At 45.8% G+C, this 12,500-nt stretch overlaps 1 protein-coding gene across 1 annotated transcript in view; it reads left to right on the top strand.

Annotated features, from left to right (window-relative positions):
- LOC145404353 (venom dipeptidyl peptidase 4-like) overlaps positions 1-12,500 on the top strand; it is a 304,388-nt gene that overhangs the window by 259,166 nt on the left and 32,722 nt on the right. Inside the window, exon 4 of the mRNA XM_080275875.1 lies at positions 6,357-6,570. Within this exon, the coding sequence (XP_080132001.1) occupies positions 6,357-6,570 (214 nt within the window). The remainder of the gene's footprint in view (positions 1-6,356; positions 6,571-12,500) is intronic.

A 12,500-nucleotide genomic window follows, 5' to 3' on the forward strand; every position in this document is an offset into this window, starting at 1 on the left:
TGATAGTATTAATAATAATACCGGTGATTAAAATGACAATATAATAATAATAATAATAATAACAATAATGATAATAATAATAATGTAATAACAAAAACAACAAGAATTAAAAATGATAATATAATAATAATAATGCTAATAATAATAATAATAATAATAATAAATCTCCTGCTCAGTATTGCAGCGTGATGAAGCAATAGGCAGTAATGAAATGCTTAATGGAAAAATGGACTTGTGCAATTCCGGGAGAGATTAATATTAACCCATTCAGCACGATAACGCATTTTTTATTTATGTGTTTATTTTTTATACGACGCAGCTTCCGTAAGTCTATTTAAATCGTTTCTTCTTCCAACCGTTTCTCTTTTCAAACCATTCTCCCTCCAACGGTTTCTCTTTTCAAACAGTTTCTCCTTCCAACCGTTTCTCCATCCAGCCGTTTCTCTCTCTAACCGTTTAACCGTTTCTCCCTCCAGTCGTTTAACCGTTTCTCCCTCCAGCCATTTAACCGTTTCTCCATCCATTCGTTTCTCTCTCCAGTCAATTAACCGTTTCTCCCTGCAACCGTTAAACCGTTTTTTCCTTCCAACAGTTTCTCCCTCCAATCGTTTAACCGTCTCCCTTCAGCCATTTAACCGTTTTTCCTTCCAACCGTTTCTCATTCAAACCTTATTTTCTTCCACATTTTTTTTTTACGTTATCTTGCTCATGTCAATCAGTATTATGCAGAAAACAGATACCCCTAAAAAAAAAAAAAAAAATATAAGCGTTATGAAAGTGAAGGAATTTTGAATATCTTTGAAAATAAATTCGAAATCCTTGTTCTCGAAAATTCAAACTTTGAGATGCGCGCGTCCGTAATTTCGCGCTAATACGGGACTTATTCATTCCGTATTTTGGACTTCCGGTTAATACGGAAATACGATGTGATGTAATACGGAAATACGGGACTCGAAATACGGGTCCTCTCGATAGGGGAAATAGAGTAAAATGCTGAAGGGGGGGATGAATTACACGGGCCGGTGGTAAACAAGAGTGGATCAATACGGTGAGAGAGAGAGAGAGAGAGAGTTGGGGGGGAGGGGGTTTGTTTACATCTTTTTCACCCTCACCTACTCGTGCTTGTCTCTCTCTCTCTCTCTCTCTCTCTCTCTCTCTCTCAATATGGCCGCGGCAGGGGGGGAGGAGGGGGGAGGGATATTGTTTACCTCTTTCCTCCTCTTTTTATCCACCCACGTCCTTCAAGACTCTCTCTCTCTCTCTCTCTCTCTCTCTCTCTCTCTCTCTCTCTCTCTCTCTCTCATTGTTCCTCCCATTCTTCTCTCTTCTCCATTTCCTCCTTCCTTCCTCCTCCTTTCCTCCCCCAGGCTTTTTACCTCCCTCCCCATTTTTCCCTCCTTTCTTCCCCTTTCTCCCTCCTTTTTCTCTCCCATCAGTCTCTCCTCCTCCTTCTCCTCCTCCTCCTCCATTTTGCATTTTTCTCTCTTCTCCTTCTGTCTCATCTCCCCACTTCTCCCTTCCTTCCCCACCCTCCTCTTCCTCTTCTACACCTCCTTCCCTCCCCCCTCCTCTCCCTCTTTCCCCCACACCCCCCTTCGCTTTTTCTCGCCATCTCCCCTCCCCTCCCCTCATCACCCCATCCCCTCTCATCATTCCCCCTCCTTCCCCTCCCCCTCCCCTCCCCTCCCCTCCCCTCACTCCCTTCCCTCTTTTGTTTTCCCCTCACCATATTAGCATCCCTTCCCCTTTCATCATTCCCCTCCCTCCCCTTTCTTCTTCCCTCTTTCCCTCCCCTCCCCTTCCCCCTCTTTCCCCTCCTTCCTACCATTCCCCTCGCTCCCCTTCTCCTTCCCCCTCCCTTTTTCCCTCCCCCTTCTCCCTTCCCCCCCTCTCCCTTCCTTTCCCTCCCCTTTTCCCATCCTTCCCCCACCTTCCTCCTCTCTTCCTCTCCCCATCGCCCTTCTCCTCTTTCTCTTCCATCCATCCCTTCCCTCCTCTTCCCCTTCTTCCTCCCCCTTTCTCCCTTCCACTCCCCTCCCCTTTTCCCACCCCCCACCTTCCTCTCCCCTCTCATCCTCTCCCCATCGCCCTTCCTCTCTCTTTCCTGTCTCTTTCCCTTCCCTCCTCTTCCCCTTCTTCTCCCCTCTCTCCCTTCCTCTCCCCTCCCTTTTCCCACCCTTCCCTCTCTCTTCCTCTCCCCATCGCCCTTTCCCTCTCTTTCCTCCCTCTCTCCCTTCCCCCTCCCCCTTCTCTCTCCTCCCCCTCCCTCCCTTCCGCCCGTTTTGGGAGGCCTGGGTGTTTGGGAGGGGGGGGGAGGGGGAACTTGATTGGGAGTCATTTTTCCAGTGGTTATTGTAAAGGAAAAAATAAATAAAATAAAATAAAAGTTTGGGGAAATAAAGGCTGAAACTGAGGTGTTTTGAGAGAGAGAGAGAAAGAGAGAGAGAGAGAGAAAGGGGACTGATTAGTGATTACGAGTAGTTCACCCACCTGCCCGAGAGAGAGAGAGAGAGAGAGAGAGAGATTGGAGAAAAAATGCACTGGGAACCGTCTGTGTGTAGAAGCTGAGATAGAGAGAGAGAGAATATATAGGAAACCGTGTGTAAATAGGAGAGAGAGAGAGAGTATATAGGGAACCGTGTGTATGTAGAAAAGAGAGAGAGAGAGAGAGAGAGAGAGAGAGAGAGAGAGAGAGAGAGAGAGAGAGAGAGAATTACTAGAGATAGCCTGAAACACAAAATTGGTATCGGAGAAAGAATTTATTGACGACACTATGCATGGGAAAAAAATAACCAGTTAAAACAAGGCATAAAAAACAGCCATTGAGAGAGAGAGAGAGAGTGATGTGAGGTGAGTAGCATGGTGAGTGTTTGTGGTTGGTGTGTGTTTGTGTGTGTGTGTGTGTGTGTGTGTGTATGTGTGTGTGTGTGTGTGAGAGGGGGGGGGAGCGTCAATACCCCTCCTTTTCCGCCTCTCGTCTCCACACCCACACTAAATATAGAAGGTGTATGGCTGAGACACCACCCCCACCTGTGTGTGTGTGTGTGTGTGTGTGTGTGTGTGTGTGTGTGTGTGTGTGTGTGCGCGCTATCCTAATTTACTTCTTTTATTCACTTGCCTTTTTACACCCTCTCTCTCTCTCTCTCTCTCTCTCTCTCCTGAAGATACCCTTAGGTTATTTTTGAGAAGCGAATGTGTTGAGAGAGAGAGAGAGAGAGAGAGAGAGAGTGAGAGAGAGTGATGTGGATGGAAAGTGGAGAGGAAGATGTGTGGTGAGAAGGGAAGTCGTCTGTCACCACTACCTGTCATCACTACCATTCACCACTACTTACTATCAGTCACCACACACACCATCACTCACCACACTCATCACTACCACACCTCACCACACACCATTTACCACAACACTTCATCACATCAAATCACCACCACCTGCCACCATTCACGCCTCACCACACACCATCGTTCACCACACTTATCGCTACAACTCATCATATCTCACCATCACTACCATTCATCACCATATCATCACACCCACCTCCCACCTCACCACACACACCATTCATTCATCACACCCAAACACATCTCTCTCTCTCTCTCTCTCTCTCTCTCTCTCTCTCTCTCTCTCTTTCTCTCTCTCTCCTAATTTCCATTTTCCTTCTTCCTCATCTCTTTCTCCGCATTTTCCCCTCCTCCTCCTCCTCCTCTTCTCCTCCTCCTCCTTGTTTACTCCCCTTTCTTCTTCCTCCCTCCCTGCTTCCTCGTGAAATGACCTAGTTCGACTCCTTGTGTGTGTGTGTGTGTGTGTGTGTGTGTGTGTAGAGGATAGTGTTCTGTGTACGTAGCGATTACCACTTGATACTTGATGAATTAGTGAGTCCCCTCCCCCTCCCCCTCCCCCTCCCCTCCCTTCGCCTCCCCTCCCCTCCCCTCCCTCAACCCACTTTCTCACTCGCCCTCCCATTCACTTTTTCTCTCGCACTCAAAAACACTCTCTTTCGCGTCTTTACACACACCTGCGACCCAAAGGAGAGAGAGAGAGAGAGAGAAGTAGTAGTAATAGTAGTAGTAATGGTAGTAGTGGTAGTAGTAGTGATGATGATGATAATAATAATAATAATAATAGTAATAATAATAATAATATTAAAGTTTGGGATTTTATTGAACTGATAGGAAAGCGATATATATTTTGGGTGACTGTGCGATATTACTCAACTTCCCATGTGGCCAAAATTCTCTCTCTCTCTCTCTCTCTCTCACACACACACACACACACACACACAATGTTTATCAGATATATCGATATTTATAGATGTAGATTATAGAAAGATGAAGAGAGAGAGAGAGAGAGAGAGAGAGAGAGAGAGAGAGAGAGAGAGCAATTTAATGTATGTGAGAGAGGAATGTGTGAGGAAAAAGAAAAACGGAAATAGGTTTGCGCGCACACACACACACACACACACACACACACACACACACACACACACACACACACACACACACACACCATTAAGTTGATAGATAGATAGATAGATAGACAGCCACAGGAAGACACAGACGAGCAGGTAGGTACAGGAGGTCGGTAGGTAGATAGGCACAGGAGAGAGAGAGAGAGAGAGAGAGAGAGAGCCTGCCAAACCCAACACATCCCACCCCCACCCTTCCCCCCTTCCCCCCTCCTCACATCGCATTTTCTTTCCCCACCCCGCCATCCCATTTTCTGTCACCCTCCCTCCAGTCAACCGTATTATTATTATTATTATTATTATTATTATTATTAATATTATTATTATTATTATTATGCTTACCACTACTACTACTACTATTATTATTATTATTATTACGGTATTATTGTTGTTGGTATTACGTTTGCTACTACTACTACTGCCATTATTATTATTATTATTATTATTATTATTATATTTTCTTCAGATGGTTTTTGGTTTTCTGTTTTTCCTGAAGAGGGTGTTTGTTTTTTTCTGTTTTTTTATGATCTTGTGTTTTTCCAGAGGGTCTTGTGTGTTTTTAAAGGGACATGTTTTTTTTGTTTTGTTTTGTTTGTTTTTTCCTAGAGGGACTTTTGTTTGTCTGTTTATGAATTGTTTATAGCTTTCTGTTTTGTTTGTTTTCTGGAAGGACTTATGTTTGTTTGTGGTGTTTGGTTGTTGTTGTTTTTTTGGGTTTGTTTTTTGTATTTTTTCTTCTAAATGGAGTTGTTGTGTTTGGTTTGTTTTTGTTTTTCTTTTTTTTTCTTGACATTTTTTTCTCGATGGGCTTCTTTTGGTGTGTGTTTTTTTTTTTTTTTATTTATTGTTTTGGTTTTAGTAGGGCTTATGATTTTGTACATTTTTCAGATGGGCTTGTGGCTTTGTAGGGCTTGGGGGTGGCTCTGGGAGGGGCTTGTGGCTTTGTAGGGCTTGGGGGTGGCTTGGGGAGGGGCTTGTGGCTTTGTAGGGCTTGGGGGTGGCTTGGGGAGGGGCTTGTGGCTTTGTAGGGCTTGGGAGTGGCTTGGGGAGGGGCTTGTGGCTTTGTAGGGCTTGGGGGTGGCTTTGGGAGGGGCTTATGGCTTTGTAGGGCTTGGGAGTGGCTTGGGGAGGGGCTTGTGGCTTTGTAGGGTTATGGAGAGAAGAAGGAGTTATATTTGAGTCCTATACACTCTTATCATATACCCTCTTATCTCTTATCGTGGCTACTATTGTCACTTTCTACTACTGTTCTCACTACTACTACTACTACTACTACTACTACTACTACTACTACTGTTCTCACCACTACTACATTGCTCACTTTACAACTACCCGGCAGCTTATCTTTTATCTACTTGTTAAATAAAATCCCGATACTGCATTTATCTATTATTCCACTGTTATCAGGCAGTTTATCTATCGCAAGGCCCAGTGTTATGCTTCCTCTAACCCACCTATCTCTATCTCTAACTCTAATCTCTCTCCAACACACCTCTCTTTACCGGCTCTCACATTGATCTCCACGTATCTCTAAATCTCATCGTTGTCTCCTACACACCTTATCTCTAACCCACCTCTCTCTCTATTTCATTTCTCTTTAACTCCACACCTCCCTTTATCCTATCTCTCTCTCTCTCTCTCTCTCTCTCTCTCTCTCTCTCTCTCTCTCTCCTCCACACCTCCTCATTTCTAACCCTCCTATTTCTAACTCAAATCCCTCTCTCTCTCCTCCACACCTTCCACCAACACTCAGTAATTCCCACCTATCAGACTCACCAACCTACCTCTAATCTCTCTCTCTTTCTCTCTCTCTCTCTCTCACACACACACACACACACACACACACACACCTCTTTACCGACTCTGACAGTGCCCCTTCTTTCCCCTCAGGAGCTCGCCTCGTCAAACCCCAACCAAAGGAACTGGAAAGGCATCATCATCGCCGTCCTCGTCATTTGCTTCGTCCTCGGCATGATCGTTACTTCTGTCCTCCTCCTCACGCCTCCAAACGACGGTCCGAGGGTGAGGGGCGAGAGGTTCACGCTCGAGGACATACTTGGCGACGACTTCAAGATCAGAGACTTCAATGGGACGTGGGTGTCTGGTGAGTTGGAGGGGGAGGTTGGAGGACGAGGTCTGATGGGTTGAGGAGGAGAGTTTGAGGGATTGTGTGTGTGTGTGTGTGTGTGTGTGTGTGTGTGTGTGTGTGTGAAAGAGAGAGAGAGAGAGAGAGAGAGAGTACTACTAGCAGTAGTAGTAGTAATAGCGTAGTATGCTGAAGTGTGACTGGTGGTATGAAGGTAAGGTTGGAGGAGAAATGGAGTAATGGAGGTGGAGTGGAGTAGACAGGTGGAGGTAGTGGTGTGGAAGGAGTATTGGTATTATGGACTGGTATATCGACATGGTATAGAAGTGGAGGTGGTATTTATATAATGTACGAAGTGGTGTCAGTGTAGGGATATATTTAAAAGGCTGGGGTGCTGGAGTGAGGGGGATTTAACTCTATGAAATCGACGGAAATCTTACTCTCCAGACGATTTCTTTCAGCTTAGATGTGTATTGTGGGGGGCTAGTGTGTGTGTGTGTGTGTGTGTGTGTGTGTGTGTGTGTTCCTGATTGTATGTGTGTATGTTGTGCGTGTGTATTATTGTATGTAAAGTGTGGTTGGTGGGGGGGAGGAGGTTGGTATGTGTGTGTGTGTGTGTGTGTGTGTGTGTGTGTGTGTGTGTGTGTTCCTGATTATTTATGTGTGTATGTTCTTGTGCGCGTGTATAATTATATGTTAAGTGTGTGTTAGTGTGTGTGGGAGGAGTTTGGTATGTGTGTGAGAGGAGGTTGGTGTGCGTGCGTGCGTGCGTGCAAGAACAACGTCTCCTTGCGGGTCTAGTATCGCCAGCCGAATCGTTTTCAATATATAATGGACTCATGCGCGATTGGAAAAGCATTATGTAAGGTGGTGGTGGTGGTGGGGTGGTGATGGTTGTGGTGGGGCGATGATAGTGGTGGTGGTGGTGGTGGTTGTGGTAGTGAGGTGATGGTGGTGGTGGTGGGGTTGATGATAGTGGTGGTGGTGGTGGTGGGGTGATGGTGGTGGTAGTGGTGGTTGTGTTGAGCCGAGGGAGAGAAATGGTGGTGGTGGTGGGGTGTTGGTGGTGGTAGTGGTGGTTGTGTTGAGCCGAGGGAGAGAAATGGTGGTGGTGATGGTGGTGGTTAGGAGACTGTAAAGAGGGTTGGTGGTGATGATGGTGATGATGATGATAGCTGTGATGGTGATGATAATAGAGGTGTTGTGTGTGGGAGTTGGTGGTGGTGATGGTGATGGCTGTGGTGGTGAGGGGGAGTTATGGAGCTGGTGGTATATTTAGTGATGAGGGTGATGATTTAGTGTTAATGATGATGGTGATGATGATATTGTTTCTGACAGTATTGCAACTTTTGTGATGATGAGTTGTGGTGATGAAGGTGGTGATGTAAAGATTGATTTTGTGAGTAACGGTGGTGGTGATTGGTTCTCTCTCTCTCTCTCTCTCTCTCTCTCTCTCTCTCTCACACACACACACACACACACACACACACACACACACACACACACACACACACACACACACCTTTCTCACTGGGTTCTTTCCATCAGTGCCTCAGTCTATCTATCTATCTATCTATCTATCTATCTGTGTCTATCTGTCTATCTAAGTATCTATCTGTCTATCTATCTATCTCATACTTTTTCCTTGCCTATAAAAATCGCCTTTAAATCACATAACATTGATTTTATTGGTTAAAAATCACCATTAAAATTGTGGTTGCGATGGTGGTAGTGGCGATAGGTGTGGTAGTTTTGTGGTAGCGGTGGAGAAAATGGTAATGGTGGTGTTAGTTGTGGTTGTAGTGACTATGGTTGTGGTGAAAGTGGAAGTGATTGTGGTAGTGGTTGTGGTTGTTGTGAGTGATAGTGGTAGTTGTGGTAGTCCTGGTAGTAGCGATAGTGGTAGTGATGGTTGTAGGGATATTAGAGGAGGTGGGTGCGGATGGTGGTAGTTATGGTAGGGATAGTGGTAGTTGTGGTAGTGATAGTGGTAGTTTTGGTCGCGATGGTGGTAGTTGTGGTACTGATAGTGGTTGCAGTAGTGAAAGGGGTGAAGGTGGGTGCGGATAGTGGTAGTTGTGGTAGGGATAGGGGTAGTCGTGGTCGCGATAGTGGTTGTCGTGGTCGTGATTGTGGTAGGGATAGTGGTGGGTGTGGATTGCGTGCGTGCGTGCGTGCGGGAGACTCACCTGGCATCGATTACCTGTAGGTCACTATTCATTTTTCATTATCGCTACACTCTCAGGTAATGTCACACTCCTTCACTACCCTCCTCACTCTTATCTCTCACTCTAATCTCTCACTTTTATCTCTCACTCTAATCTCTCACTCTTATCTCTCACTCTAATCTCTCACTTTTATCTCTCACTCTAATCTCTCACTGGTCTCTCACTTTTATCTCTCGCTCTAATCTCTCATTGATCTCTCACTCTAATCTCTCACTTTAATCTCTCACTCTTATCTCTCTCTCTCTCTCACCTGTATCTCTCATTTTCCCTCTCACCCCTCACACACCTCTCTTTTCACACTTTCACCTCAGTCACCTGTATCACTCATTTCATTCTCATCTCTCACTCTTATCCCTCACTCTCACATCTCACTTTCACTTTTTTTTTTTTTTATGTGCTCGACTCTGGACATAGGCCTCAGAGCCTGTTCTCAAGGCCCAGTAGTCCTCCTACACATCATACACCACTACATGTTGTATCTCATTCCACTCTCACTCTCACCTCTCTCTCTTATCTTTTACGCTCACATGTCACTCTCCTCTCTCTCTGTCTCTCTCCAATCTCATATTCACCTCTCACTCCCACCTGTCACACTCTTATCTCTCTCATCTTCACTCTCCTTCTCTCTCCTCACCAACACAGGTCAACTCAGGTCAGGTGATCGAGGTCATGACACGGAAGTAGAGCGAGGTCAGAGTTTAGCTTCGATTTAGTAAGGGTAGGTCATCTTAGGTCGCAGGTATTGCTGGGTCAGACGCTATATTAGGACAGGTGAGGTGACGCAGGAGGGGAAGAAGACCGAGGATGATTGTTTTTTTTTTTTTTACTAGTATCAGATGAGTATGAAAAAAGGTATATTGAGTTTCCTTCATCTTTTTAAGTCTTTCTCTTCAGCTTAGTTAAAATCGTCAAAAGGTAACTTAAGTGAAAAATAAAAATCATATGGTAATTTTGTTGAAAGGGTTGGGTGTTAGGTGAGGTTAGGTCAGGCTGGGGCAGGGGTAGTGGTAGGTCAGATGTTGGAAGGTGTGTGTGTGTGTGTGTGTGTGTGTGTGTGTGTGTGTGTGTGTGTGTGTGTGTGTACTTGCCTCTCTCTCTCTCTCTCTCAACACCTTTGATAGGATTGAAAGCACTCATGTTAATTTCCAGCTGTCAGTTTTAATGCCATGTGTTGAGTGACTTGGCTGGGCATGAAAGGGAATGGTTAGAAAAAGGTGTGTGTGTGTGTGTGTGAGAGAGAGAGAGAGAGAGAGAGAGAGAGAGAGAGAGAGAGAGAGAGAGAGAGAGAGAGAGAGAGCAGAGACGACCCCCTATGCCGTCCCAGGTCGTAGGAGGTCGTTGTTGAGGGCACGACCATTACCCCCGCCCTCCACCCCAAAGATCGTAGGTGCAAAAGTCTAAGGTAACCACAACCCCAATTTCACTTTATATATGACACCGTATCCTTGTTATGTATTGTTCTTCTTCCCTTTTTGTTAATGTTCTTCTGTTCACTTGTCTACACTGGTCCACTTGAACATCTTGAGCACTGAGTCGTGGATCATTGAAATTCAATGGGCTTCATTTGTAAGGTTAGAATCTCCTTGGTTGCACTTCAAAACGTCCCCCCCCCCATCTGACTACCTGGCCATCAAGTAAGGTGGAAGGTGTTAGGGAATTATTTTCAGTTCTTTAGTGTAATGGTAAATGAGTCAATTATTTCTCTCAGCCATTCTGTCTATCTTTCTTTCTTTCTTTTTTTTTCCCAACAATCCCTCTCATGTCATTCCTTGCCCCCACCCCCTCCTCCCTACCCCCCCTTTTTTTTTTTCTCTCCATCCGGCCGTTCGCTCTCTCATCGCATCAATTTCCCCCCACTTCCTGTACCTCTTTCCCCTTTTCCTTCCCCCCTCCTCGACTTTCCCCCAACTCTTCCCTCCCATCTCAGTTTCCTTTCATCTCTATACCTTATTCTCCCTCCTCCCTTCCTCATCTCCCAGCCCTGAAGCTTCTCCCTTCCTTTCCACTTCATCCCCCTCTTCCCCTCCAATCTCTCTCCCTTTTTCGTTCTCTTTTTCCTTCCTCCCCCTCTCCTTCTTATTTTCTCTTCACCTTTCTCCCGTTTCCGCCCCTTCCCTCCCCCCCCAGCCTTTTCCTCCCCTCTCTCCTTTTCTACACTTCATCAACACACACACACACACACACACACACACACACACACACACACACACACACACACACACACACACACAGGGAGTGAGGCGAGCGAGGCACGATGCGACAGCTTGAAGGTGTGCAAACATTTTCTTTATAGTCCCCCATTGAATGCCTTCTCTCTCACCGCCTTCATATTGGCCCGTTTTCCTTAGCGCTCTTTTCTTTGCTGAGGTATTTCTCTCTCTCTCTCTCTCTCTCTCTCTCTCTCTCTCTCTCTCTCTCTCCCCTTTATTTTCTTTGCTTTCTGTCTAGCTTTGTCTTATGTTTTGATTGTCATTTTCCTTCGTTTTTCTCTGTTTTGGTGTCTGTCTACCTATCTACCTTTTGCTGGCCATTTTCCTCTCTCTCTCTCTCTCTCTCTCAACAATTACCACCACCACCTCCCAGATAGACAGCTCCTTTGAAGACAGAGAGCACTCCCGTCTGTCGCCAGCTGTCAGTTCGTAGGCGATTTGGAGAGAGATTTGGCTGTGCATGAAAGGAGATAGCGAGGAGAGAAATGAGAGAGAGAGAGAGAGAGAGAGAGAGAGAGAGAGAGAGTTGGCTAAGCATGAAAGGGATTAGGAAAGAAAAAGAAAGACATCTGTTAATGAGAGAGGGAGAGGGGAGGGAGGGATGAAGGGAGATAGGGTAGTGTGTGTGTGTGTGTGTGTGTGTGTGTGTGTGTGTGTGTGTGTGTGTGTGTGTGTGCAGTAAGGGTGGGGAGATATTTGCAGGGGAAGATACCATTAGTGTCTGTGTTGATGGGTGAGGCAGGCAGGTAGGCAGTGTCAGGCATAGTGAGGGTAGGCGGGAAAAGAGTCTGTGTTGAGGCAGAATGATGGCAGGCAGGGTGAGGCAGCGTGAGTAGGAGTGGCGAGGCAGAAGTTAGGCAGGCAATGGGGAGGCAGGACAAGAGGCTGGGCTGAGGCAGGTAAGGGTAGGTAAGGATTAAGAAGGCAAAGGGAAGGCAGAGGTAATGTAGGGTGAGGCAGGGGTAAGGTAGGCAGCGGGGGTAGGGAGAGGCAGGGATAAGGCAGGGAAGGAAGGAACGTGTAAAGTGATGCCGGGGACGGATATTACCTGTTTACTATGTCTAGGTTTACCCCCCCCCTCCCTCTCTCTCTCTCTCTCTCTCTCTCTCTCTCTCTCTCTCTCTCTCACACACACACACACACACACACACACACACACACACACACACACACACACACACACACACACACACACTTTCCATATCCATTCTTCTTTTTTTCTCTTCTGTATAAAGTCCTGTTTAAAGCCGGACCTTTCCACTGAGGGAGAGTAACATCCAGAATTAATCCTTCTTCAAGCTGTTTGACCCCTTTTGACACGAGTTTGACCCTCTCTTACCCCATTTTGACCTCATGTGACCCCATTTGACCCCCCTTTTTTTATGCCAGTGTCACCTTCATAATGTCACTAGTACTTCTTTTTTAATCCCCAACTTGACCCTATTTGACCTTTTGACCCAGTTTGACTCCATTTGAGCTTATTGACCTTTTGACCGCATTTGACTTTGAT

The sequence above is a fragment of the Coenobita brevimanus genome, chromosome 63, assembly GCF_032717465.1.
Source record: "Coenobita brevimanus isolate Jiangsu-jjx chromosome 63, ASM3271746v2, whole genome shotgun sequence".
In the NCBI taxonomy this organism is placed as follows: Eukaryota; Metazoa; Arthropoda; class Malacostraca; order Decapoda; family Coenobitidae; genus Coenobita; species Coenobita brevimanus.